Source organism: Anser anser (genome assembly GCF_964211835.1).
Source record: "Anser anser genome assembly, chromosome: 14".
NCBI lineage: Eukaryota > Metazoa > Chordata > Aves > Anseriformes > Anatidae > Anser > Anser anser.
In genome coordinates this window covers 6,306,573-6,333,855 of record NC_139735.1, presented here as the reverse complement: position 1 = coordinate 6,333,855, position 27,283 = coordinate 6,306,573, and the positions used below count along the sequence as shown (strand labels likewise).

Genomic DNA, 27,283 nt, shown 5'->3' with positions numbered 1-27,283 from the left:
TCTGTTCTGTTCCAGTCTACCCAGCAGAAACAACCTACTGGCCACCCCGGTACCTCTCCTCGGACGTCCAGGAGTATTCCCACTACGAGATCATCCAAGGCCCCCCCCCCTCCTCCTCCCACCCTCCTCTCCCCCCGCCGCCCCCTCCGCCGGCCGACGCAGAGCCGGTGGCTCTGTACGGGGGCTTCCCCTTCCCGCTGGACCAGAGCAACAAGCGGGCCCCCATCCCTCCCCGCTACAGCAACCAGAACCTGGAGGACTTCTTGCCGCTGGGCCCCGTGGAGATGGGAGCCTCCCAGTGCCAGAACGAGTACACGGCCATCAGCTACTACCCGGCCCAGCTGGTGCAGGGCGAAGGGGTCCCGTACCAGCCCGAGCCCGGCTACAAGCGGGTGAGCATGCGGCTGAGCGTGGCGCAGCCGTCCTACGCGGACTGCGAGGTGGTGGGCCACCACCAGCCCGGCCTCCGCGCCCAGCCCCTGCCGCCCCCCAACTACGAGGGCTCCGACATGGTGGAGAGCGACTACGGCAGCTGCGAGGAGGTGATGTTCTAACGGAGGGACTCATCCTCGAGATGAGAAGGGAAGCACGTGTCCCCTGCCACCCCGAGGGAGGCTGGTGTTCCCCCTCGCCCCAGTTTGCAGCATCTCCCCCCATGCTAGGGTTGGGATTTGGCTGGATCTTTTTGTTCCTGCTGTGGACAGAGGGGAAATGCTCCGGCCATCACCGGGACACGGAAGGTGCTTGCGGGATGCCGGTGACTAACCGGCCTCCTTGCCACGGAGCATTCCCCCGACGCCGCCGTGCATCTCCTTCCAGCCTGGGCTGCCTGGTCCCAGAGAGCAGCACAGCAGGCACCGCAGCAGCCCTGGAGGAGAAGGCATAGAAGGACTAGCACTGCCCAGCCCCAGGCGGCACCCTGCAGCCAGTTCTGGTGCCGAGGACTCGCGTCAGGGCCATGGTTTGCCCGGTGGAATGGTTCGGTTGGTGCAAACCCTCTTCTGCGTCTGCTCCCCACGAGCCCGAGGCTGGCTGGGAGATGAGGGGGTGCACCCAGGCCCGCCAGCACGTCCTCACTTGGCAAAAAGAAGTCCAAGAAAAAAAACGTCCATTTCTACAGGGGAAAAAAAAAAAAAAAAAAAAAAAACAAGCAACAAGGCACACGGCACAGGGAGCGGACCAAGAGCAGCCAGCGGACCCTTCCCAGCTGGGATGTGCTGGGAACCAGGGAGCCTGCCCTGAGGCTGCAGGCGCAGAGATCCCCGCAGCTCTGGCGGGCCCCAGCTGGCTGCAGCAGTACCCAGCCCTGCCACCCCTGGGGCTGGTGTGGCCCCAAAAGACTGCAGGGCCAGCCCCTGTGCCATGAACTGCACCCGCGGCGTCCCCAACGCGGGACGGGCACTGACCAAGGGCTTGCCCTACGTCCCTGTGCTCGGGAATGTGTTGTTTCTTGTGAAAGGTTTTCTTCGGTTGGTTGTTTGATGTAATTTTTGTTTCATTGATTTTTTTGGAAAGTATTAAAAGATTTTTTTTTTTTTACTATGATGAGTTCATATGGTTACTCTGATTCCCTTATAACTAGGATATCCCAGCTTGTTTTGCACTCCGGCACCCTCAGCCTTGTGCTTGGGTGGTATTTGCAGAGAGAAAGGGATCCCAAAAGCTCCATCCCAAAAAACCTACCCCGTGCAGCCCAGATGAGAGTCCCCTCGCATCCTCCCACACCTCCTGCTCGCCTGCACAGGCGAGAGAAACCCCCTCCCATCGCTTTTTTCACGTAAAAAATAAATCCAATTTATTGATTAAAGTGAGATACATGATTCAGGTGCCGCACCAGTTCCTCCACTGGGCAGCCACCCACACTGACAATATCCATAGGCACGCGACACGTACGTGAATCACTTCCATATTTACACGATTCCCCCGGTTACAGAGCAGCCTACAACACACAAGTGTCAAGTTTTTGTGTCCACCTGGCCCCTGCCAGGTCCTCCCGCTGTCCCACCACCCCTGCTCACGCCCCCACTGTGCCTCAGCCCAATAAAACACCAAAAAAAAAAAAATCACCGAACGGTTAATGCTGCAGAAGTACCCCCAGCGCCCTGGGGGCACGTAGCAGATGTCCCCTGCCAGGGAGGGTGACATTTCCACACCCAAACCCAACCCAGGTGCACGAGCCTCATGGCCGAGCCCTGCCCAACCCTCCCTGCACAGCACCAGCGCTGGTACCAGCCCGGGAAGAGGCAGAGCCGGGGTCACTACACAGCAAAGGACACGGATATTGCACTTTTCCCACCCGCGGGGTGCCCTGGAGCTCCTACAAGCTGCACAGGCGCTGCTCTGCACAGCCTCCCCCTCCTGGAAGCAGCTCAAATGCCAGAAGTAAGCCCCGGGGGAGGTGGTTGCAGGGGACACGGTGCTGAAGGCTCCCAGCCTCTGGGAGATGCTGTCGGCAGGGAGGAGTCGAGCCCAGACAAGGGACCCCAGAGGGACAGCTCAGCCAACATCACCTCGCACCACTAGGAAGAGACATCCAATGGAGAATGCATTTGCTCTCATCTGCACCCCACCCCCCACAAAAAATAAAAAATAAAAAGCAGCAGAAAGGCCAGGAAACACTCCAGAGAAGAGGCTGGGCCCCCCGAGAGGAAGGAAAGCAGCAGCGTGGCAGGACAGAGCCAGGTGCAGCCCGGGCACCGGCCACAACGCAAGCAGCAAGAGGAGCAGAGGGAGAAGCACCAGCGAGCCGCCTCCTCCAGGGCACAGGAGCTGCAGCAGAGGATGCCACCAGGGAGGGAGTAGGACCAGGAGGGAAGAGGGGGGAAAAACCCACGCTGTTTTTCTTTTTTTTTGGGATTTGACATTCAGCGAGGGACTGCGGACGCAGCCGGAGCGCACCGGGGCCAGCTCGGGCACTGTAAACAAGGCGCTGGGTTTCTGCGGCGCGGGCAGCACGCGGAGCCCCAGGGACACCACGGCCCCCTGGCAGAGCTTGGCAGTGCAGAGAGGGCTCCGCACACCTGAAATCCTAATGCTTCCGAAAAACCGTGCGTGGGACATGTGCGCTAGGAAACAGAACAAAACCCTTCCACGCCAGCCCTCTCCGTTCGGTGCCAGAGAGGGCTGGAAACAGAGAGGGGGCACAGCAGGAGCCTGCGCCCACCGGCGATGCTCGCACCCAGGGGTGCCATCGTGGGAGAGCTGGGGGCTCCCACACTGGCCCTGGGATGCTCCACACCTCAGACGCTGCTCTCCATCCCCACGGGGCCGGGGCAAGTAGGCAGCTCCACGCTCTCCAACCTGAGCTGAGGTCTCTTTGTTGCCACAAAATAAAGTGCTGAGGGGTGGGAGAAGGGAGAAAAAGAAAACTGGCACGGAGAAGAGCAGTCCCTGTTCCCCACCCTGACTGAAAGGATGGGGGAAATACGGAAAGGTTGGGATTTAAAAAAATAAAAATAAAATCTACATGCCCAGGATTCCTCCCCCTCCCAAAATGCCTATTTACAGGAGTGCCGGGGGGGCTTGCTTTGCTGTGTCACCTGCCCCCGAGGCAGGCACTGCCCCAGCCAGGGCCAGATCCCTCCTCCCCAGCCAGACAGCCCCGTCCCAAACCCACCGGGATTTGCAGGAGAGAAGGGAGAGCATCCCCAGCAGCACCTGGCCCTCGTGCCCCAGCAGAGCACTCAGAGGGGCCAGGGGGACCGTCACTGCACCAAGACGCTGGTGGCATTGATAACGGTGGCGGGCGTAGCCAGCTCCACCAGCGCCTCGTACGTCCCCACCACGAAGCCCACGAAGCCGATGAGGCTGATGGCCACGTCCTTGGCGATGACCAGGGGGTGCATGCCCTCCACGTAGTACGTGGCGATCTCCAGCAGCGGGGGGAAGATGAGAGCCAGGGCGCTGCTGCTGACGGAGCCCACCAGCGAGATGACGAGGTCCAGGCGCGGGATGAGGATGGCCAGCACGCCTGGGGAAGCAGCGGACAGGAAGGTTAGCGAGGTGTGAAGGGAGCACGGCCGGCTCCAAACCACCCCCCTTTTACCCCAATCAAAGCAAGCAAAGCCGTTGCAGGGATGCTGTTACCCGCATGATACCTCTGCCCTTCTCACACACTGAACTTTGAAGAGATACCCCAGCAAACGGATGCTGCTTGCAGAAGAATCTCCAGCCCCATCAGGAGAGCCAGCACTCGCTCCCCCGCACCTCCCAGGTCTCTGCCTCGCACCTGGGGAGCTGTAAAGCCTCAGAAAACCCACTAAAGCAGAAGGCGGCAGGAAAAAGCCGCATCCCACCACCCCTGAATAAATCCGTGTGGTTTGCAAGCGTTTAGAACCTCTCCACCCCCGGAGCACCTACAGCACAGCCTGGAGGGGCAACATTTGTCCCGTAAAAACTGCAGCCAAGGAAAATCCCCCTGGGAGACTTCTTCCAGCTTCCAATTAGTGGCTGCAAACCCCCGCACGTTCGTGCTCCCTCTCCTCGTGCTCAGGGCAGGTGGAGGAATGGGGACGGTGCCTTCTCCTTCCAACCACCACCACCACCACAGCAGCTCCAGGCTCCTCCTGGTGCCATGGCCCACAAAACCCTGAGCCACCAACGGCATTTGCAGCCTGCCTCACTGGGAAAAGTGCAAAAGGACTTGGCAGAGCACCCGGGTACCGCAGCAGCAGGCTTTGGGTAGAGCATATAAAATAAAGGGTGGGCAAGGTCCCACTCTGCAGCTGGGAGCAATGCCTGCGGGCAAGCTCTGTACTTGAGTGCATTGCTACTGCTTTCTGGTCAAACCAAGTCCTCAGGAAAAGGCAGCTAGAGCTTTGCATGACAGAAGAGCATCCTTTGCAAGAAAAGCAGGCTTCAGCACTTAATCAGAATGACAAAGAGACATAGGTTGATTTATTGCTCAGATTAAGGAGACCCTAGACCTGTGGCAGCTACAGCCGCAGGGGAGATGGGTTGTATCAGGGCTCCTCACACCCCAGACATGGAACCAAAGCAGCCAGCAGGTCTCTAACAGAATCACTGGGGCATGCTGCATTTTCAGGGGGGTCAGCAGGCAAGTGGCAGCTCCCACCAGCGCACCCAGCTCCAGGGAAACCCAGCTCCTCCAGCCCTGTGCCAGGCACAGCAGTGCTTCCGCACACAACAGCTCGATGCCAGCACCACCAAGACCTGAGGCAGAAATAAGGGAATGTCTGGGCAATGCCCTCTGCTGGGCATTTCGAACCTTTCGGGCTTGCCCCAAAATGCTCTCCAAGAGCCTAGATAGTGGATTTGTGGTCGCACTGCGTTGGGCCCTTCTGAGCTGCCCCAAGCGGAGTGAATTCAGGGGTGAGCTGGATGGACAGAGCTCCAAGGGGACGCAGGACAGGAGGGTCCCTGCCACCAGGAACATCCCTGCTCCAGCAGCCGGCCGCTAACAGCATCCTCAGCCCACCCCACCCCGCTCTCTGGGCTCAAAGCAAACACGATTAATGCACCTCCACAACAGGCAGAGCTGAAGTACCAGCTGCAGCCCTCAGCCTCCAGGGGCAACGGTCACGCTTTCCACAGATATTAATTCAAAGGGTTTTTAAGTGTGCTGGTTTTGAAGTTGAAGCTTGAAAGACACCCATACACCAAATTGCATCCTCTCTTTGGAAGCCAAAAGCCATGATGCGGGCTTGTTCTGCGGCCACACGCTCACATGATGAATATTTATGCAGCCCCCCTAATTGCTTTTATCCTCGCCAACAGCCACAGCGATTTCTTATGAGGAAAGATAAGGGGAGGAGGTACAAAGCAACCAGCATCCCTCTACCAACGCCCAGCTGCCTCCCCACCCCAAATGGGGGGGGCACTACTGCTGCTGTTGCCTAAACCCGCCGAACCCTCCGCTCCCCTGGCCAGGCACACCCCAACGCCCGCAGGCAGCCCCGAGCTCGACCACCAGCGCTGGGGAGCTGGAGCACAGCGGGATTTCATCCCTCACCACGCTGGAGGGATAGTACACGAGATCAAACGCTCGCTGCAGGCACTTTGGCCCCACTTTGTGCTGGCTCCAGCTCTTCCCATGCAAGGGGAAGAGATGGCAGAATAAATAGCCCGCGCTCTTGCTCTCCAGCTGGACATGAAGAGGTTTTCCTCCTCCCTTTCTTGAGGAAATGAAAGGCAAAAAGATCAAAGGTGGCTCTTCTCAAAACGAGCTTTGAGCAATTAAGGGACCGGGGGAGGCGCCTGCCCCTCGCCCAGCACAGCCCTGCTGCTTTCTGTGCCCCAACCCAGCTCCGGCCGCCACCAGAATGGCTCGGCCTGGGGCAACCCTGGCTGTACGGAGACTGGGGGACAAGAGGCTGGAGAATCTGGGGGTTTTGGTTGATGGCAAGTTGGATACGAGTCAGCAGTGTGCCCTGGCAGCCCAAAGGGCCAGCTGTACCCTGGGTGCATCAGGCAGGGCCCTGCGGGTGGGTCGAGGGAAGGGGTTGTCCCGCCCTGCTCGGCCTGCTGCAGCCTCACCTCCAGCACTGCGTGCTGCTTTGGGCACCACAGTATAAAAAGGACAGAAAGCTATTAGAGAGCATCCAAAGGAGGGCTACAAAGATGGAGAAGGGTCTGGAGGGGAAGATGTGTGAGGAGGCACTGAAATTTCTTGGTTTGCTCAGCCCCGAGCAGAGCAGGCCGAGGGGAGGCCTCATGGCGGCCTGCAGCTCCCTCACGAGGGCAGCGGAGGGGCAGGCGCTGAGCTCTGCTCTCTGGGGACAGCGACAGGACCCGAGGGAACGGCATGGAGCTGGGACAGGGGAGGGTCAGGCTGGGTGTGAGGGAAAGGTTCTGCACCCAGAGGGTGGTCAGGCACTGGGACAGGCTCCCCAGGGACGTGGTCACAGCCCTGAGCCTGCCGGCGTTCAAGGAGTGTTTGAACACCACTCTCAGACACACGGTCTGATTTTGGGGTGGTCCTGTGCGGAGCTAGGAGTTGGACTCGGTGATCCTTGTGGGTCCCTTCCAACTTGGGATATTCTATGACTAAGATCTCAGAAAGCAGCAGCACCCTGCTCTCAGGCAGCTCCCCCACCCCCCAGTTAGCACCACGCTCCGCTCAAGCCCAAACCGGAGCCACTGGAACGCGGGGCCAGGTCTCTGGTGCTCAACTCCGGTGCATCAGCAGCATCACGCTGTACAGAAATGCTCTTTTTTTGGTGGATGACGCCTGGAAGCTCAGTCAAGCATCTCAGCTGTGCTGAGAACAGCAAGCATTTAGCCTGCAGGAATCAAAGCCAGCCAAAAATCAGATAATCCTGTACTTCAGTGACCTAGTGCCCCTTAAGTTTCCACACACCTATCGTTCCCAGCTCATATTTTCTCCCTTAAGAAGACAGATAGGTCAAACCTCCTTCCCAACCTGCTAAAACCATGTATTCAGCTGAACTTTAAAAGCATAGGGGCAGCTGCACACAATGTCTTCTGCAGCAAGCATTGGGCTGCACCTCAGCGCTGCAGACTCAGAATCGGGGCAGATTACAGCCAGGAGGCTGAAACGACTCTGAAAACTTACAGATCTTAAAAGCCATCTCCAGGGTTCCCAAACCAGCCAGGTCCAAACACTGCCCTCCCACGACTGTGGCAGATCAACAAGCAATGTCAGACTGTGCACTGGCACTGCCCCGAAAGCTGTGCATCATTCTGCAGGGAGAAGCCTACAGTCCGCAAAGAAGCTAGAAGATTCAAAGAGGCACCCCAGAAGGACTGACATCTCTAGATCTGGCCAGAACACCAGGAAAAGCCTTCCAAGATCTCAACTCAAAGCTAGAGGAGCAGAAGGCACTTCCAAGCCGTGCTGGTTCAGCCAGCACGTGGGGCTTGGTAAGTCTCCTGCCAGCTCCACACCCTTCCAAAGGTCCAGCAGGCTCCGGTCTGGGCTGCCCACACACCGGACCAGCTGCTGGGACGTGTCATATAAAGCTTGATGGGACTGTATAGCTCCTCTAAATTAATTTGGACATTCTCCACCCCTCCGCAGAGAAGACCGCTCCCACGCAGAGGGACAAAGGCTCTCAGACAGGTTGCTTTCTACTCACAGGTCACGCTAACCAGGGCCACCCTGAGGAGTAGGTTGACCACCCAGCCCCAGCGCTCTGACACCCGGGCGACGAGGGGAGGGATGATGATCTCGGCGGGCACGTAGAACTGCACGGCGTACGTGAAGAAAATCCCAAAGGAGAAGAGCAGCTTGACAGCTTGGTATAACCTGCAAACGAGAAGGAGGGGACCGGTGAGATTCGCTCTTGTTCCAACCCCCGTGGCATCAACAGGAAAAAGCAGAGCAGGAGCACTCTGCCAAAGAGTTGTGTCCTAGCTGTCTCTTCCTCTAAACACCCTCCCAACAAATTAAGGGTGATGCATTCATTTCACGGAGACACTTCTTGTGCCAGAGATATCAGAACCTCCAAGCCCATACCTAATTAGAGGTTTCAGCCCTGGCTTTGCGTAAGGAAACAGCAGGCCAGCAGCCTCAAGCGTTACTTCCCCTTGAGAAACCTCCTGGGCACAGATGTGAAGGGCCACTTCGAAAAATAAAAAAAGGCACGGGGATGGCCGATATGTCTCTGTCCACGGGATAGGAGCCTAACTTGCCCCTTGACACGTCAAGGCACCCGTCTACTTTTGTAGATGCTCCTGTGTGCAGCACTGCCATTGACCACACCACGTAACACATCTTCCAGGTATGTCACCACTTAACGGAGAGATACAGGCTCCGTGCTGCCCTCCCCACTTGACCAAAATGACACTGCAAGGTCTGCAGTGCCACAGGGTGGCCTTCTTCCTGATTGCCAGGCATGGACAAGCATTTCCTAACACAGATACTCAAGTGTTAGGAAACAGTCCTCACCGGAGACATGGCAGATAGCACTGATACTGCCTGCAGACTGCAACCCCGACTCTCGGTCGGTGACCCAGAATGAAGTTCCTTCTATCACCCATCCCCAGAGGCGATGGTCCCCTTGAACTTCACTAGCGAAATCCTGCTTCTGAGCTGAAGAAAGGGAAAAAGCTCTTTTCCCTGTTTACAGCCAGGGGGAATTTATTCTCTGCCTTAAGACGGGAGATAAAGAACACCTTCTGAGAGGCTTATCAGCTCCAGTCATGAATATTTCACTGATTTCAGTTACTGCTGAGTAGAGAGGGAGGACTACACTGCCAGCATAAGTCTGGGCTTACAAAGCAAATGCAATGCACACATCACCACTTCCACCTGCAGCTCAACCTCCTCCATAGAACTACGGAGCAGCTGTTTTCATAATGCTGCATAATGCAGCAGGGGGCAAGCGTGGCTGCAGGAGAGCCAAAGAGCCACCTCCCTCCCGTCTCTGCCCTGAGCTTCCCGGCAGCCAGAACAAGGCTCTGTAAAAGAGGAGCGATATCTGGTTACATCACCTACAGCCCTACCTGTTCCCCGAGTCAAAGACATGCTGACCAAGCAGGAATCGGGGCTTGTAAAGCTGCAGCTGGAGCACTGTGTCCAGTCCCCTAGGACAAGGCAGACATGAAGCTACCAGAGCAAGCTGAGGGGAGGCTACTGAGGTAGCTAGAGCTGGAGCACACGATGTGTAAGGAGAGGCTGTGAGACCTGAGTTCGTTCATCACGAAGAGAAGGTTAAGGAGGATATTATTACTGGCTTCAGCTACCTAATGGGAGAGCACGGAGAAGGCAAAGCCAGGCTCTTCTGAGCTGCACAGCAGAGGTACCAGAGGCAGCAGGACAGAGCTGCAGCCCAACGGGGTGGCTCAGCACCAGAACATGGCCCCAGGGAGGTGCGGACTCTCCATCCCTACTGACGTTCAAAATTTACGTTGGCTGTGCTTTGAGTAGGTGGTTGGACCCATTGACCTCACGATACCCTCCACAAACCAAATTATCCTGCGATCCTATAGGCAAACAAAGTGAAGCTATCAGAAGAGTGCAGAGTGCACCCACTCGGCCAAGCATGCACCACGCACGACTTGAGTGCACGGTAGCCTTGAGCCATGCATCCCACGCTCTGCACATCCCATAGCTGCGTTCTCAAGAAGTGAACGTTGTAAAGCAATAAAGTGCTCTAAGGCAATCCGTTTTTAAGAGATGTTATTAAAAAAAGGCACCAAGTAAGGCTGGGTCCTGATCCTGCACAGGTCAGGAGCCAGGACACAGAGCTCAAAGGGCAGCTTAAATACCAAGAAGAGGGAGAGCTCTAGGGTTAGCCTTGACCCACGGAAAACTCAGGTGCAAGTGTGGTCTGGAGAGGCACTGCTTCTCCACCTGGAGAGCCACCTGCTTGCCCAGGACAGCCACACCAGGTCACCCTGACAAGCTGTGCCCTGAGGTATTTCAGCAAGAAATGGGAAACCCTCCTCTGACAGTAAGCTCTGTCATTACACACCTCCAACCGGCCGTACGCAACCGAGCATCTCCCCCCTCGCTGCAGGGCTTCTTCCCTTTTCAGATGGTGGGGTGAGGCAACCTTGCTAGGCTGCGAGGAAGGATTTCTGCAGAGCAGCACAGTGTTTCAGGGAGGCTGTGGTTAGACCTGGGCACCGGGAACCGACACACTCCTCGCTCGAGGAAGCTGCGGTCGTAGAGAAACGAGGCTGGAAAAGTCCTTAGTCATCCCCTACCTCAACGACTGCCAACAGGCTCAGCAAACGTGCTCCTAGAGACCTCCAGGCGGCGGCTACAGGGGAGCGAGGCTGCAGCATCTCCTCCACGATCCCTGCCCTGTCTCCCACACTGCAGGCAAGCCCCGTGATTTCTCACCCCCAGCCCTTCTGACCAGCTGCTGCAGCCCGGCGCCTTTTTACTGGGGAGAAAACCCGCTGGCAAAGCAGAACTGGCAGAACACCCATGTCAAGAGCAGGCCTTCACCCATCACCCGTGGGGCAAGGCATGCAGGGGAAAACAGCGTTCAAGGCTTTAGCCTGAGTTTCCCAGCCCTTATTTTAACAAGACAGATAACGCATTTCCAAGTTCAGTGTTTACAGCCTCCATCAGTTTTGCCAGGAAGAAACAGGCACGATGACTGAAGTGTTTCATGCTCTGAGTCACAACAGACCGCAGCACTCCTTCCCCAGGGGCAGCCCTGCCATGTTCCAGGGCTTCCCTGTGCCCCGCTTCCCTTCTTCTGCTCTCCCTACGTGCCTCCCCCCAAGAAAACCACTTTGACAGAAAGATACTCCTAGAAACACGCATTTGATACAGGATCTTGCTCGCCCCAGACCCACGCCTGTGCAGCATTAGAAGGCCAGGATGTGGAAATCCAGCAGTGACTCAAAAATCTGAGTCCTGCCCAAATCTGCCCGGGCTGTGGGGAGGAGGCAGCAGGTCACAGAGCACAGCACCGAGCAGCTGCTGACCGAACAGAGGGCAGGGCTGGGGAAGGGGACAGGCACTTCTGCTTAAATTCTCACTTCGGTCTCTTGCTGGATTTAAAGCCAGTGAAGACTTCAAAGAGAAACTTTTCAAACTTTTAAACTTTTAAACTTCACAGCCACCCTAACCAGCCTGGTAGCACCCCGAGAAATCATTTTGCCACAGGACAGCTTTCCAAGAAGCCTCGTGGCGTCCAGACCAAACCTCAGCCCCAGCTCCGCACCAACACACAGAGATGCTTTTGGGCAAGCGGCACCTCTGCGGCACACGGAGGACACGAGCTTCTCTGCAGCCTCCTCCCTGCCTGCCGGGCAGAGGCCCCAGGGCAGCGTGTGGTGGGAAATAACAGAGGTGGGGTTTTGCAAGACCTTCTCAAATATTCCCAAGCGGAGCAAGCTGGGAAAGGCCTTTATTCCCAACATCTGCATGCCAAAGAGCCTCTACGCTTCTCGTCACAAAGGCAAGAGAAGCTGCTGGCATTTCTCCTCCAGGATGGATACGGAGCTGCTGCACCGAGCACCACCTACCCCCGGGGGCATTAGCGGCCGAGGGAGGTGAAAGCCAACACGAGGAACCAGAGAAGGTGAGGCAAAGGAGTTTGCCCTGACACTTGTCTGCAGTTCCCACAAGTCCCACATCTTTACCCCCCCATTTCCTAACTCATCTCGGTGGCTGGCGCTGGTGTGAGCTGCCAGAGCCATACGAGAGGCTTTGCAGGACAGGCAGGTTGGAGGAGCTGCAGAATTCGGCCCCTAAGGGAAGGGACACCCTCACGGCCACAGCATCCACGTACAAAGCCCCAGCTCGTGATGAGCTGTGAGGTGCTTGGCTGCAGAGCTTGGAGTGGGAGTTGGAGCTCCGGGGCTGCAAACAGGGAAACACAGCCCATGGGCAAAACCACCGCGTCTCACCCACACCGGGAGCTCCCAGCTTTGGGTTTAGTTTTCCCACGTGCTTCATTTGGGGAAGAGAAGTGGTTTGGTGCTCTTCACGGGTCACCTGGTACAGCCACCCAAGGGCTGTATTCAACGTCTCGACTAGATTCTCCGGCCAGTTTTGGCCCTCCCCAGCTCCCCCAGATGAGGGGACCCAAGGGGTGCCATCCCCAGCCGGGACGGCTGCTCCCCGGCCCCCCGGCCCCCCGCGGGGACTCACCAGCAGTTGGGCAGGTTGAGCGTGATGCTGGCCTGGATGCTCGCCCCGAAGCGCAGGTACCCCAGCACGCTCAGGCTGATGTACAGGACGGTGACAATCGTCATCCCCACGTAGAGTATCAGCGGGAACTGCCGGGGGTTCTTCATCTTGTTTTCCAGAGGCAGCACCTGGGGGAGGAGGAGGAGGATGGAGCAGCAATTTTCCCCCATTCCTCTGCACCCCCAGCCCCACGGCTGAGCACGGCACCTCCGCACCGAGCCTGGAGACCCCAGCTGGAAACCTGCTGCACTGGAGACGTGACCCTCTGCTCAAATTCGAGACTTCTGGGCTTGGCATGGTGAGTCCCCAGCAAGGGGACCGTGTGCCTCGCCAGGGGCTGTGCCCATGGGAGCCCAGCACCTCAGGGCGATGCTGCTCACCCCGCACCCCAAAGCGGCACGGCCATGCCCACTGGGATGGGCCTGTCCTGATCCCTTATCTTATTTTCCCCAGCAGACACTGGAAAGGCTGAGACACTTTTTCCTCTCCCTGAAAGTTTGTACAGACAGGTTTCAAACAGGTAGGACAATAAAAAAAAAAAAAACAGAGGAGAAAAAAGGAGCAGGGACAATGCCCCATCTTTACCAGTACTTGCTTCAAGAATTTCAACAAACATTTTTATAGCTGTCCTTGGGTGGTGGTGATTTCAAGGAGAGACAGTGGCAAGACCAGAACAGCTTTTATTTGCTTCCCCACCTCCAAGCTGTGCAAGGAAAAAAGAGCGTGCGCCTCACTGCCAGCAAGAGATCTCTGTCCTGGGCAGAGCATTCTGTAAATACTCCTCCTGGAATGGATTTGGCACGCTCCAGCCCCGTGTTTACATAGCCAGCTTACATTAAGAGATGAAAACATTTTTTTTCCTCCTTTGAAGGGAGCTCCCGGAAACAACCCACAGCATCTTAGCGAGCCATTAAGCCTTCCACCCACCCGGCCTTCTCCGCAGCTGCTCTATTTCCAGCACCTCGTACGGGAGGCACAGGTAAATCCAGCTCCGCGGCAGGCTCGTGCCGTGTGGCTGCCGAAGGGAAGTCACGCTGCCTCCCAGCACGGTGGGGAGGAGCGGATAACATTTTACCGTGCCATGCCTTTCGGCCCCCCGCTTCGGGATTCAGCCTGGAACGAGAGCCAGGATGCCTCCTGCTGCACGGGTCAGCCAGCAGAGCTAAGTGAAGCTCCCAGGAGAGCCCAGCCTAGTGCCAGGCACAGCCCCCTGCAAAGCAGCAACCTCCTGAGGTTCAGAGCTTGTGCTCCTCCAGCCTCAGGTGGAAGCAACAAAGGCTGAGCCAGGAGCTCCCGGAGATAGCCTGGAGCGAACGGCATCATCCAGAGCCTGGGCTGCTGTCAGGGAAGCTCAGCTGCAAATACAGCTGCAACGCGGAGAGGGCCCCGCAGCAAGCCCGAGCGCAGGCTGAGCCTCCCGTGCAGGCAGCCCCGCTGCCACACGCCGAGACTTACCACCCCGATGCCTTCAAAAGCAAAGATGGCCGTGCCAAAAAACAGAGGGTAGGTCTTCCAGGCTGCTACCAGGGGCAGGTCGCTGGGATCGGGAATGTCCTGGAAAAAAAAAAAGCCCACGCCGAGCTGAGAGGCAGGGAGGACGCAGCCCGTTCCCACAGCTCCCCGTCGTGGCCCCACGGAGCAGAGGGCAACCGCCATGCCCACGGGACCAGCGTCACACAGCCCCGCTCCACCCTCAGCACACACCACCACAACCCCACCACCCCGTAAACCACAGGGAGCCGCAGCGACAGCGCACGTACCCTGACGATGTACTGGTAGATGACCACGAGGCTGACCAGCATGGCCACGTTGGCCAGCATGGAGAAGATGGACAGCACCTTGAGGTTCTGGATGAACGACAGCAGCACCACAAAAGGCAGCAGGGAGAGCATGTAGAGCCGGGAGTCCATGGTGGGGGTCAGGGCCACCGTCCGGTTCGAGTGGCAGTCGGTGGTGGTGCCGTTGGCAGCGGACACGACCTGGGGGGGGCAGAGGGATGCTCCGGGAACCCCATCGTGGTCTGACAGCCGCGGATCTCGGCAGCCCACCCCAGGTGGCTGGGATGACCGCCCCAGCTCGTTTTCAGAGGCAGCTAATCGATTCGAATCAAAGCAATGCAGGTCTTCGGGTGGTTTTGAAGCAGATCCCTGTTGCTCCAAAGCAGTTTTCCAAACCAAAGCTCTGCCCAGCACGGAGGCACCGTGCCTAAGCTACCACCTGCACCCTCGCTCCCTGCCTAACGCACTACTCCCCGCCACAGACAGAAACGAGCAACATTCCCCTCTCTCCACCCGAAAAAAAATCAAAAACTGAACCCAAAGCAACCAACAGAGAAGGGGTAACAACAGGCACTGCCACGGTGGTAGGGACCAGACCGCTACTGCAAGAGCAGAATTGGAGCAAGCAGGGGGAACGGTGCTCAGCAGCATCCGCAAGGCACGGAGCTGCTGCCAGCTTCTTACAGCCCGGCAGCCAGGCAGGCTGAGGGTTTCTGTTTATTTTCCTCTCGACGCCCGGCAGAAGGAAACTCTTCGCTACACCATGTAATTAACCTCCAGAGCCGTGGGATGAGGCAAAAAACTGGAATGCAAACAGGACCGAGCGAGGGAGTGGAGAGGTTCACGCCAGGTCCCGGTGGCCATCACACACTGCTCGCTCACAGGGTATCAATAAACCAATTAGCCGAGCTGGGCACGACACCAAAGGCACAATTCCTCCTCTTTCACCCCATTTCTGCCTTCCCTCCCCAGGAACAAGCCTCAGCTTCTCCTGGCCAACACAGGCAGCTCCGACACCTCTTCACGGGGAGCAAACGAGGACCCTCAGGCAGACGGTGCCCTCCAAAACACCCGGACACAGGACTCGTACCTTCCTGAGCAGTTGCAGCCCCAGAAACCAGACCTTTTGTGAAGGGCAGGGCTGGGACACGGGAGTTAGGCGCAGCCCAGGCTCCTCCACGCCACCCAGCCAAGTTGGGGGGGCCTCTCCCCACCTGCTCACAGAGCAGGAGCAAGCCTCACCTGCCTCAGGTTGTCCGCCAGGAAGACGAAGTACACGCAGCAGAAACCCAGCTGAGTGAGGATCAGGAAAAGCCCCACCACACGCCTGGCAAAGAGAAAAGACCACTTGTTAGAGATGTAACCTGGAAATAGGAGCGCATGTGGCCTGCCTGGGGGCTCGCCTCGAACATGGCAGTGATGCTCCTTTCCCCGGAGGCCGAGACGTGCAGGTCACTTGTCCTTGATGACTGGAAGAAGAGAATTCTATCTCCCTCTAACCTCGCAGGCCTCAGGCTCTCCAGTCCCCCCTCCCAGCCCCTCAGCGGGGTCAGGACCAGCCCCAGGAAGATGCTCCCCAGTGCCGGAAGGTCCCTTCGGTGACTACCGAGGTGAGGCAGCCGCGCTGTGGGCGTTATTTACCCCTTCGTCACGCTGCAGCCGCTTCTCCCAGCCCACCAGTACCACACTGGAGCAAGGACACATCCCTTGGGACTCACCTGACTGGGGACAGCGCTAAATCAAATATCCCCAGCGTTACCTTCCGGGGGGGGGACACCGAGCACTGGGGGCAGGTGACCGAACACCATTTGGTGAGCCAAATACCGTTTTGCATCCCTGGCCCCGGTCTGCCAGCACAGCCCTGGGACCAGGCGGCTCCTGCACCCCAGCAGCCGAGCGCCCCGCCGGGGGGGTCAGGTACCTTCCCCAGACGGCGTGTGTCCGCAGCCAGGCGCTAGGGGTGGACTCCAGCCCGTACATCACGGCTCCTCCGTAATCCACAAACTGCTTCTGGAATCTGCCCGGCACGGAGAGAGAGGAGAGGCATCAGCCCCATCTGCTGGCTCCCACGGCAAACAGTGGCATTAACGGGGAAATAGTTGGTGAATAAAGCCCCAGAAGGTGCCCGGCTGAGGCTTTGTCATGGGCAACTTGCCACCAGGAAGCTTCAGAAAACTGACAGGGGGTGGTGGGAGGGCTGGGAGAGCCGCAGGAGCTGTTCCTTACCTGTAGCAGAAGTGATGGGCGCATTTCACCAGGATGCTCATGCAGTGCACGGCCACGATGCCCATCACCAGCAGGCTCAGAGGACCCAGCTGCGGGGGAAGAGAGGGGGAAGGCTGCACTCTGACGGCCGAAGGCAGAGCTGCAGGGTGGGGTTTACGCGCAGACGGCACCTGGTACCCGAGCCCAGGCGAAACCCAGGCAGGAGGAACCAAAGCACCCCCTGATCTCGACACGGCCAGAGCCACCAGGGGAAGCCTTGCAGAGGGAAAAACTCCGTGGCCCCACAGCACAGGACCGGACTGATGGCCGAGGGGCTCGTTACGGGCGTGCTGCGCACCCGGGGCCCACGGGCATCACATCAAGAGGGCACAGAGGCCGCACAGGCTGCGAGCTGCCTTACCAGGATGCCGGCATTCTTCAGAGCCAGAGGCAGCCCCAGCAGCCCCGTGCCGATGTTCCCCTTCAGGAGGTGGATCAGGGTCTGGTACCACCTGAGGGACGGGAGACGGCAAGATCACGCTGGGGCAGAAGCACGCACCCAGAGCGCACAGACACAGCCCTCGGGCCTGTCTGGGGGCCAAACGCTGCTCCATGAAGCTGGGGCAAACGTGCACAAGGCCCAGACCCTATCCACCAAACCCAGCTGGAACGGAAGGAGCTGGGAAGGACTGGAGGTGAAGACTGCAGTCTTTTAGTTTACAAACAGCTTTTGGGTGGACTTCTGCAAAACCGGCTTCCAGGCAAAACCCAGCACGTGAAATCCCACAGGCAGCGAGCCCAGCATCACCGGGGAGCCAAACCACGCCGGGCAGCTGCCTGCTCAGTCCGGACAGCCCCCGAGGGATCCCCCAAATCCACCAAACCACGGCCCCACCGCCACCCTCCGGCACAGCAGCACGGAGCCACCACCGGTTGTTCCCCTCCACCCCCGGGTGCGGGACGAAGCCCAGGAGGGCAGGAGGAGTCACTCACGTGGTGCCGTTGGTCTCCCCGAAGCGCTGGTAGGACTCGGGGTGCGCGAAGCCGTTGATGCCCCCGGGCGGGCTCCCCTCCGGCGTGACGTCCGTGGAGCTGTAGTCGTTGTAGTCCTCGCTGCGCAGGCGCCGCGTGGACATGGTCCCTGGGGACGGAGCCGCGTCAGGGGCAGGAGGGGAGCCCAGCTCCATCGCCCCCGGCCCGGGCTCCTTAGCATCAGCCATGGCAGGGAGGGACGGGCTGCTACTGCCGGAGGCAGCGCTCCCGCAGGGCTTTTATAGGGCAGCCTGCCCGCCCCAGCAATCAGCCAGCCAACGTGCCCCGAGGTCAAGGACCCAGGGCACGTTGCCCCCCCCCCCGGCTCTTCCTCCAGGCTGGTGTCCCCGTTTCGGGCACACCCGCGTGGGCGTCCCTTGCTCTCACCAGGAAAAGAAAAGTTTCCTAACATGCTTTTTTAGATTTTTTGATAGTTACAAGTCAAAAATTTGATTGTGCTCCACCAGGCTGGGGCACAGCCCACATGCAGACAGCACACCGCTCACCCCAAAGCTTTCGGAGCCATGGACGCACCCACGGGACCAAGGGGCTGCCCAGTGCAGCCCAGCGCGCTCACTCCAGCCCAAACCCAGCTCCTGCAGGCCCCACAAAGTCCTGCAAGCCCCACGAACAAAGTCCTGCGAGCCCCACAAACAGAGCTCCTGCCCCTCGGCTTCAGCTGACGAGCCAGGGGCTGCTTTAACTCCTGCACGCACCCCAAGGAGCTCCTGCTGACCTTGCACAGCCCGCTCCAAACCCAGCACTCGCTTCCTCTTAAGACACCAGCGATCGTCCGAGGGAAGGGCAAAGCCAGCGGCGAGCTCCCAGAGCTCGGAGAGGACAGCGGGAGCCCCAGGGCAGCACCCGCTTTCGGCTGAAACCTCCTCCCGCGTTTGCGCAAATGCCCGCAAGGAAACCGAGCGCCACCGGGGAACCGCGCCACGCACCCGGCTCCGCTCCCACCCGCAATAACCCACGGGAGCAGCAGCAGGGGAGGAGGACGGGGCTGCAGGAGGGACCTGAGCACAGTCTCCACCTCATCCTTAAGGCAGGGAAAGACAAAAATCTCATAAAAGAAATAACCCTACAGCTGCTGGCTGCTGCTCCAGCTCACCAGACGCAGACACCGAGCACGGTCCCCACAGAGCCACCGCTCCCTGCCACCTCCCACACCCAGCCCAGCATTGCCGAGGCCTCCCGACCTCCCTCCTGCCTCCGTTTCTGCCACCGCGTGCAGGATTTTTCTTCTTCCTTCCCCTCCGGTGGCCGCTCCGCTGCAGCCCCTGCCCGAGCTCAGGAGGATGCTCCGGGGATGCGCAGGCACCGCTTGTCCCCAGGGGAAAGGTGACAGCGACGGGCGAGCACGTGCCGCAGCAGGGCCAGCCTCCTGCCCCGCAGCCCGCCGGCTCGGTGCCTCCGCAGGGCTCCCGCTGGGCGCCACCAGGGCCACCGCAGGGTCCCCAGACGGGACGAGCCCTGCCTGCCCCGTCCCACCCCCGAGCGGAAGCGGCAGAGGCGCCGCAGCCGGGCTCCGCTTCCTGCGGGGCGGCTCCGCACGCACCCCCGGGTCACGCGAGCACCCGGCCCTGAGCCAGGGGAAGAGGTCCGGAGCCGCAGGCAGCCCTGACAGTGGGGGAGCTGGGACCCGGGGCGTTTACTCAACGCAGCCCCCGCGTCTGTTCCGCATCCCAGCCGGCCACGCTGCTCCGGAGAGGTTCAACGGGCTGCAGCGTCGCCGCTTCGCCTCCTGCAGCTACGGCAGCGTGGCGCGAGAGCAGCCTGCAGAGCCGGGCCAGCCGCGCTCCCAGGCTGAGGGCAGCACAGAAATCGCCCCCGCCCAGCCTCGCCGCTCACAGCCCGGCCACGTAACCGTGCCCGGAGCCGGCTGAGCCATGCGCGAAGCCAGCGGGCAGGCAGGGAGCTGGGAGAGCCGCGGCGGTAGTTTACACAAGGCGAGCTGCAGAAGCCATTCGTCATCGGGGCAGGGCAGGGACACCGGAGGCTCCGCCGAGCAGCCAGGGCTGCTGCCGGGCACCGAGGCAGCCGAAGCCAGCATGCGGGGCCCGCACCGCTACGGGGAGCGGAGCCCGGAGCTGGGCGCCACCCCGACCCCGAATCCCCAGCCACCTTCACGCGTGCGTTCCCCCCCCCGCACACGAGCAGCCCTGCTGCGGCTCACGAAGCAGAGGCAGGGGCGCTGCCAGCCCCCCGTCCCCCAGGCAGGACACGCAGCTGCCGGGAAAAGGCTTCGCTAAATGGGACGAAACAGGACCTCGGCGCGTCCCAGCCATGGATTTTAGCACGCTGCTGCCTGCAGCCCATCGCGGTGGGACTCAACGGAGCGCTGCCACCGCCACGATGCCCTTCTGAACGTGCCCCACGCACCGCACCGCACACACCCCACACACTGCACCCCATACAGCCCATACACCCCCCACACTGCACCCCACACTGCCTATGCACTCCACGCACCCCATACACCCCGTGCATCGCAACCCATGCACCCCACGCACTTCGCGCACCCTGTGCACCGCACCCCATCCCATGCACCCCACCCACCCCATGCACCCCATACAGCCCCCGCACTGCACCCCCAAGCACCCCACAGGCTGCCAGCACGCCCGTCCCCTAGAGCTGCCCCCGCAGGGTGCCCCCCCACACCCCACACACCCCATGTACCCTACACACCCCATATACCCCATGTACCCCATATATCCCATATACGCCACACCCCATATACCTCATATACCCCATGTACCCCATATACCCCATATATCCCATACACCCCACACCCCACATACCTCATATACCCCGTGTACCCCCTATACCCCATATACCCCATATATCCCATACACCCCACACTCCATATACCCCCCACCCCATATACCTCATATACCCCATGTACCCCATACCCCATATACCTCACATCCCATACACCTCATATACCCCATGTACCGCCTGTACCCCATATATCCTACATACCTCGTGTGCCCCACACCCCCTATACCCCATACACCCCCTATACCCCATACACCCCATTACACCCCCTATACCCCATACACCCCCTATACCCCATACACCCCCTATACCCCATACACCCCCTATACCCCATACACCCCATACACCCCCTATACCCCATACACCCCATACACCCCCGTACCCCCGCACCTCGCCGCCGCCCCCCGCCGCAGCGGCCCCGGCCGGGCGCGCTCGCTGGGCCGCGCAGTCACGTGACACCCCGCTCAGCTGACCGCGCCGCCCGGCCGGCCTGCCGCCGCGCCTGCGCACGGAGGGCAGCGAAGGCGAGGGGCGTGGCCACGAGGTGCGGGCAGGTGGGCGTGGCCGAGGGCGGTGAAGTGGGCGTGGCGGTGGGCGTGGCCTGGCGCGGTGGCGCGCCCTGGCGGCGAAAACGCGGGAAAACGCTGCGGGAGCCGGGGCCGGGCGGTGGCGGCGGCCCCGCAGCGCCGATCGCAGCCCGGCGGGGGCAGCAGCTCCCGGCCCGCCCCGAGCCCCCCCCAGCGCCACCAGGCTGCGGCTCCGCGTCCTCGTACAAACGTTTATTAAGGGCCCGGCACCCGCCCGGCGGGGGGGGGGGGGGGGTTAGTGGTGCTGCGGGCACAGCGATCCGCGGCGGCACCTGCAGCGGGGCGAGGTCAGGGCACGGGGAGGAGGTGGGAGCGCATCGGGATGGCGAAGCACCTCCTGCAGGCTCTGCCAAGGCAGCCGTACCGCGGTTAGGGCGTTAAAGTGCTTGGGGGACCGGCAGCAGCCACGGAACGCCAGCGAGGGGGGGACAGACGGGGGTGAGGGGGTCACCGGCACCTCTGGGCTGCGGGGACGTGGCTGGTGTCAGAACAGGGTCAGGCTGTGCTCACGGGCAGTGTAGCTACAGCAGGACGGATGCTGCCCGCTCAGCCCAGTCCCTGTCTGCACCACCAACCCCCAGGCTGCAGCTGAAGGGCCCCCAAATGTGACCAGGCTGCTGGTCTTGGTGGTGCAGTCCCAGTTAACGCCACGCTGGGTGCAGCATCCTGCCTCGGCTCAGTCCCAGGGGCAAAATGAGATGACCAGGACTCGTCCTCGGCCAGGCTGCGTGCCACAGCCATGTCCCACCCGGAGCAATCGGGAGCAGTCGTGGCCCATGGCCAGCCACCTCCCCTGCCGCCTGGTGCCTTGTGACAGGCAACGTCTGGCTGGGGTTTGGGGCTCTCCCCCCTTTTGTGCTCGTTTTGTCACAGGCAGGTGCATGGGGAGGGGTCCTCACGGGGGTCTCGTGTCTCCGAGCTGGCCCCACGCCCTGGATGGGGCTGCACCAAGGGCACACCTGAGCTGCCGTGCTGGGGACAGGCCTCCTGCAACTGCTCTGGGGACACTTCTGTGAAACGGTCCCGTCTGTGCTCCAGCCAGAGGTGGGGACAGCCAGCACAGCTCACCCTGCATCCCTCCAGCCTGCCCCCGGCACTCCCCACATGCTCCCTCCTTTCCTTGGGCTGCTTCAAGAAATATTGCTTTTCTCTGGAATGTTTTGTTTTTTTTTGTCTAAAATTCCCCTGGTGAGATTAAGAAAAGTTTTTAAAAAGGGCAAGCAGGTAAAAAAAATAGCTACCCCCCAAGCTCCAACATCAGGCTGGGGGTAGGCTCCAAAGCTACCCTGTTCTGGGCCGGGGACACGGGTGGTGGGGTTGGGGACAGAGGGACAGCCACGGGGGACCTTCTGTGCTTAGCGTGAGAGGGGGGAAATGGGGCAGGTGTATGGGGGTGCCTCCCCCTGGCAGCGGTGTCACTCTCCCTGCGGGGACAAGGCTGGGGAAAGCTCCTGAGCCCAACCAAAGCTTTTCTCTCCTCCTGCTTCAAATGTTAGTTTGGGACCACAAGGAGGGACACGGCGGTGGGGGGGTGCAGACAGGGCAGCAGAGGCAGGGACGGATGTGGGGTGGGGTGGGACAGGACGGGATGGGATGGATGAGGTTGGATGGGATGAGATGCCACTGGACAGGATGAGATGAGGAAAAAAGGTGGCGGGGAGAAGAGGGACGGCCCTCCCCTGCCCCTCACTGGGACTGCAGGGAGAAGCCCAGCTTGACGCAGGAGAGCTCCTCTCCTTTGCTGCTGACGACCGCCCGCACGCGGTAGTTGCCGTTGGTCATCCAGGAGGGCAGCTCGACGTCGGGCAGGGCGAAGTCGCTGGCTGGCAGGGAGTAGGAGCCCTGCGGAGAGGGGAGATGTGTAAGCAGGACCCCCCCGAGCCCCCCCGTCACCCCCCTGAGACCACCCAGGGGCACCGTGGCAGCCTCGCCGCCCGCCCGCGGGCCATACCGCTTTGAAGGGGCAGTGGCAGGGGATGCCGTAGGTGAGCAGCGGCTCCGGGCAGGGGGTGCCGGGCGGGATGAGGGTGTCGAGGATGGTGCAGATGTCGTCGTAGGTGCAGCTGCCCAGCTGGTCGATGCAGGGCAGCTGGATCCAGAGGTCGCCCAGAGCCTTCTCCACCACCAGCACCGTCTGGAAGAAAAGGTGTACGGCACCAGTACAACCAGCACGGGCGCTCAGCGCTCCCTCCCCAGCTACCTCTCACTCTAGAAACCCTCCGGGATGTCTGCGGGTCCAGCACAAGCCCTCACCTCCTCGGCCTCCTCCCTCCTTCCTCCTTCTGCTTTCGGTTCCTCTCCTCCCACAGGTTTCCCTTCCTCCAGGCTCAGCCTCACCCCTTTCCTCCGAGCTCTGCGTGCACCCGCTGCTTCCCCTCCTCGCTGCCCCAAACCACCTGGCCGGGAGAGGACACGGCACCTTGCCCCCCAGCCCGGCCCCCGGCAGGCACCGCAGTGCTGCTGCTGCTGACCTTGGGCAGCAAGCCGTCATGGACGTGTTTGCTCTCATCCCCCAAAGTCCCCCAAAAGTGCTGCAGCACGGCCGGGCTGGCCGGGGCACGTCCCGGGATGGAGCAGCCGGGTCTGGCCACTGCGAAATAAGTGCTGGAAACGCCCAGGGCACTTTGCGCTTTGTTTTCTCCCCGGTTGGTACATCCCCGGGACATGAGACGCATCCCAGGCTGCCCATCCACCTGGGGCACGGCTGGGGACACTGAGCCCAGCACCGCTCTGTGCCCGGTGCCCCCAAAGGGCAGCTCATCTTTGGCCATTTTCTGGCTGCCGGTGGTTTCGTGGGGCTCCCTGCCCGCCCTCGTCCCAGCACCCACCTTCAGAGGGGAGGCCATGGCCTTGTTCCCGTTCACAGCCGCGCTGATGCGCAGGTTCCCCGGGATGCTGATGGGGTCGGGCGCCACAGAGAGGCTCTGGAGCACGACGGGATCCTTCCCCTCACCGCAGTTCTCCCAGGAGAAGCCTCCGACCTGCGGCACCGGGGGTGAGAAGAGTCAGATCCCGGGTCAGCCTTGCCCTGGGTTTGCAGGGGGCTTCCCCAGGGCTGGTCCCCCAACACACCTGCCCACAGACAGGCAGAAAATGACCTTCAGCCACTCCTCAAAGGCCAAACCCTTACTCCCCCTCCTCTCTCAGACTCCCAACCCCACGAGCCCCAGGGCATTTCAGGATCTCCCCATCAGAAAGCAATTACAACACCCCATTTCGTGCACATTTTCCCCCAAACCGCATTCCCAGGCTGCCACCTCCACACCAGCCAGGTCAGCCCTGGAACACCTGGTGTGCAAACAAGGTGAAAAACCATTTTTCACGCCGGTTTCGGTACCGCAGAGCAAGGGTTGTGAAAGGGAAGGTGAGATGGAAGCGGGCTGGTGGTGTGGGCCGGCGGTGGCCGGAGCCGCTCGGTGCACAGTCGGTGCTCGGGCTGGGGCAGCTCCCGGCCTTGCCCTGGGAAATCGCCTCTCGCTTTGCACTTCAAACGTGGTTTAATATTTCCCCAGTCCCTGGTGCTCGGGAGAGGCAGACGAGCCTGACTCATCAGCCTCCGTGCTCCTTTCCACTCCTCCAGACACCTCGCGGGGCGGGCGCTGAGCCAGCTGGGGGACCTGGGCTGGGAGAACGTCTGGAGGAGCCTGGCGAGCGCCTGGGCCCGCTGGGATAAGGGAAACCCACGTGCAGGGGGCGCCAGGCGCACGCAGGGGATGTCACACGGATGGGGGGACATCGTTCGTGTGTCCTGGACCGTTTGCTATGGGGTTGGGAGGGGGGAATGGGGTCGTGCCTGCAGTGTGGCCAGGAAACCTTGATGCTCCGGCGCTGCTCCTGCTCGCCCTGCTCAGCACCCTGGGCTCACGGGGACGGCCAGGCTCAGCCCTCTGATGTTTCCCCCATGTCTCACCACTTGGAAAAGCCAGCACCGAGGGCTGGCAGCACCCTTTGCTCCCAAACCACAGCATGGAGCAGAACGATCCCTCGGCGCCAGTGGTGGTGGCAGCCTGGCCCCGCTGGATGCGCCGGCTCGCATCCAGCACCCCTTGGGCAGCCTCTGCCTCCGGGACCGGACGAGCGGGTGGAAGCAGCCAGAGCAGGCGGGGTGCTTCAACCACAGATAAAAAAACCCGAAATCTGAGGCGGGAGGACGCCGGGGCCGTGCAGCACGAGCAGGTTTGGCTGGAGCTGCCCTGCAAGCGGCGGCGGCTGCGCGCCCCGGTGCCCGCCCCGGCGGCGGCGCTGCCCACGCGGGGAGCAGCCCCAGCTGGGTGCGGGGCAAGCCAGGGCACGGGCAACACGTCTTGGTCTTTTGCAAGAGCTCGGAGCCCCGGCGGCCCCGTGCCCGTGGGGCTGAGGGCCCAGAGGTGAGGAGGAAGGGGGACGTTGGAGCGTGGGTGCGTGCGGCTGTGCGCCCCCTGCCCCTTCGCAGAGCCCTGTCCGGCCGTCGTGACCTGCTTTCCCCCCCAGGCAACATCAGATTCACTGGAAAAAAATAAAAGATTTCCTTCCACAGCACATGAAAGTCATGCGGAGCTTCTCCAGAGCTGCCAGGGTGTCTCCTCGCTGTGTTTTAATCGGCAAGGGTTGATCCACCTGCCTGGCGCTGCGTGGGAGAGCACACAGAGGGGAGGAATAACGCCGAGGCTGCGCCGAGCACCCGGCCGGCCAAAAGGAGGCCACCGGGCTTCTCCCGCCCAAGGGATTTGTCCAAACTGAAATTCCTGGCCACTCAGAGACGGGGGGATCCCGACCTCCAGTCTGCAGCCGTGTGCCCAAGGCTGCGGTGGGCTTCGTGGGGTCCGCCTGGCCCCCAGCCCTGCTCGGTGACACCGGGCATCGCCCGGGGCGGTTGGGCAGGGGCAGCAAACACGTTTGCTCCCTTGCAAAACCCCGCAGCGTGGTGAGAGCCCTCCCGGCCGACCACACCGCCCTCAGCTCCCCCACAACCCCCCCCCCAGCCCCCCGAGCCCCCTTCCCTGCAGCCAGGGGAGCGGGGACGAAGGCTGGGGGCTCTCTCACCTTGCTCAGCCTCCTGGAGCCGCTCCTCTCCACCAGGAGCTGCGGCCGCAAGCCGCCGAGGGCGGCCGGGCACAGCTGCAGCAGGGCGCAGAGCGCCAGCACCAGCCCCGCTGCCGGCATGGCCACGGCGGCTCCGCAGCAAGGTGGCTGCTCCGAAATCGGGGACGGGCGGCGGGGAGGGAGATGCGAGAGGCGAGGCCGGCCGGAGGACGCGAGGAGGTTTGCTCGAGCTCGCCGGGCCTGGGCTGGCAGCGGGGAGGCCGGGGGAGCAGGACGCGCCGTGCGCCGGGGTTGCACCCTGCTAGCTGCACGCCCAGCCCATCTCCTGATTCCCCTCCCTCCACTCGTGCATGCTCACAGACTTTCCCATCCTCCTTTTTTTTTTTTTTCTTTTCTTTCATCCCTTGTGATTATTTTTTTTTTTCTTTGATTTTTTTTTCTCAAAGCCCGGGGCTGGAGCTGCAGGGATGCGGGACGGGAAGCGGTGCCTTCCCAAGCACCCGCGGCTCGCCCTGCACCAGCACGGGGGGGGGGGGGGGGGGCTGCCAGAGCAGGGACACCGAGGTGCCCGCACCGTACCTGGGCACCCGCAGCACCCAGCGTCGGACAAACCATCTCCCCACCTCCCACCCCCCACCTCCAGCCCCGCTCGGGCCGGCTGAGACATCTGCAAGCACGCACAGGGTCTGTACGTGCCCCCCCCCCCAGCCAGGCACAAGCAGCCCCCGTGTCCCCCCCGCCTCGCTCCGCACAAGGACACGCAGCAGCTGGAGCAACCTGAGACCCGGCTCCATGCCGCGCGTGCTGCAGCAGGGTGGGGGAACCCAGTTTGCCCCAGCACCCCGCTGCCCACCCCCCACCCCACCCCCATTTCACCATTTTATGCCTCCCCCCCGTCCCGTCCTCCCCCATTCGGGTGCCCCTGCCCAGCCCCGGTTTGGGGTCGTTCCCCACCAGCCCCAGGGGACAGCAGGAGGGGACACGACACGAGCGGGGCAGGTCTCAGGCTTTCCTCCCCTCGCGTGCGGATGCCGGCCGAGCTCCCCGTATGGTTCCCGGCCCTGGGAAGGGTGGCCCAGCTCCTCCAGCCCTGCCGGAGCTCTATTTTTAGCTTTTCATCCTTATTTAGCAGCACGGCCGGCCAGGAGCACGCAGAAGGACGCGGGAGCGGGCAGGGGCTGGGACGGGTGCTGCCCCCGGCGACAACTGCGCCCCTGATCCCCCTGCCGGGGCTTAAGGGCGAGGAATAAATAGCCCCCATTCCTGCAGGGCCTCCTCCTCCCCGGGAGCAGGGCGGAAAGTTT

General features: G+C 61.2%; 3 protein-coding genes across 4 annotated transcripts in view; 1 reads left to right on the top strand and 2 right to left on the bottom strand.

Annotated features, from left to right (window-relative positions):
* Positions 1 to 2,574, top strand: part of FAT2 (FAT atypical cadherin 2) — a 57,685-nt gene extending 55,111 nt beyond the window's left edge. Inside the window, exon 24 of the mRNA XM_083798876.1 lies at positions 16 to 2,574. Coding sequence (XP_083655002.1) covers positions 16 to 554 — 539 coding nt within the window. The 3' untranslated portion in view covers positions 555 to 2,574. The remainder of the gene's footprint in view (positions 1 to 15) is intronic.
* On the bottom strand, positions 1,769 to 20,919 carry LOC310881477 (proton-coupled amino acid transporter 1-like). 2 transcript variants are annotated; one of them, XM_083798877.1, is made up of 11 exons: positions 20,761 to 20,919; positions 17,554 to 17,701; positions 16,982 to 17,072; positions 16,582 to 16,670; positions 16,277 to 16,372; positions 15,598 to 15,682; positions 14,338 to 14,556; positions 14,033 to 14,131; positions 12,539 to 12,705; positions 8,058 to 8,227; positions 1,769 to 3,970 (listed from the first exon to the last, which is right to left on the bottom strand). In XM_083798877.1, the coding sequence occupies exons 2-11, from the start codon at positions 17,694 to 17,696 to the stop codon at positions 3,705 to 3,707; spliced, it is 1,425 nt and encodes a 474-aa protein (XP_083655003.1). In that variant the 5' UTR covers positions 17,697 to 17,701; positions 20,761 to 20,919; the 3' UTR covers positions 1,769 to 3,704. The 2 variants fall into 2 exon arrangements, with proteins under 2 accessions (XP_083655003.1, XP_083655004.1); XM_083798878.1 differs by having other exon boundaries at positions 20,753 to 20,882.
* A 1,182-nt stretch (positions 20,920 to 22,101) lies between these two features.
* On the bottom strand, positions 22,102 to 26,317 carry GM2A (ganglioside GM2 activator). Its single transcript, XM_083798879.1, has 4 exons — positions 25,980 to 26,317; positions 23,786 to 23,938; positions 22,909 to 23,091; positions 22,102 to 22,799 (listed from the first exon to the last, which is right to left on the bottom strand). Exons 1-4 carry the CDS (start codon positions 26,097 to 26,099, stop codon positions 22,644 to 22,646), a joined length of 612 nt encoding a protein of 203 aa, XP_083655005.1. The 5' UTR covers positions 26,100 to 26,317; the 3' UTR covers positions 22,102 to 22,643.
* Between the last annotated feature and the right edge of the window lie 966 nt (positions 26,318 to 27,283).

Coding starts and splice junctions, on each gene's coding strand:
- LOC310881477 (XM_083798877.1), bottom strand. CDS start 17,696: ATGTCCACGCGGCGCCTGCGCAGCGAGGACTACAACGACTACAGCTCC. Junction 17,073..17,553: donor GGGGAGACCAACGGCACCAC/GTGAGTGACTCC, acceptor CCCGTCCCTCAG/GTGGTACCAGACCCTGATCC. Junction 3,971..8,057: donor GGCCCTGGTTAGCGTGACCT/GTGAGTAGAAAG, acceptor CTGCTTCCCCAG/GCGTGCTGGCCATCCTCATC.
- GM2A (XM_083798879.1), bottom strand. CDS start 26,099: ATGCCGGCAGCGGGGCTGGTGCTGGCGCTCTGCGCCCTGCTGCAGCTG. Junction 23,092..23,785: donor CCATGGCCTCCCCTCTGAAG/GTGGGTGCTGGG, acceptor CTTTTCTTCCAG/ACGGTGCTGGTGGTGGAGAA. Junction 22,800..22,908: donor GCCACTGCCCCTTCAAAGCG/GTATGGCCCGCG, acceptor CCCTCTCCGCAG/GGCTCCTACTCCCTGCCAGC.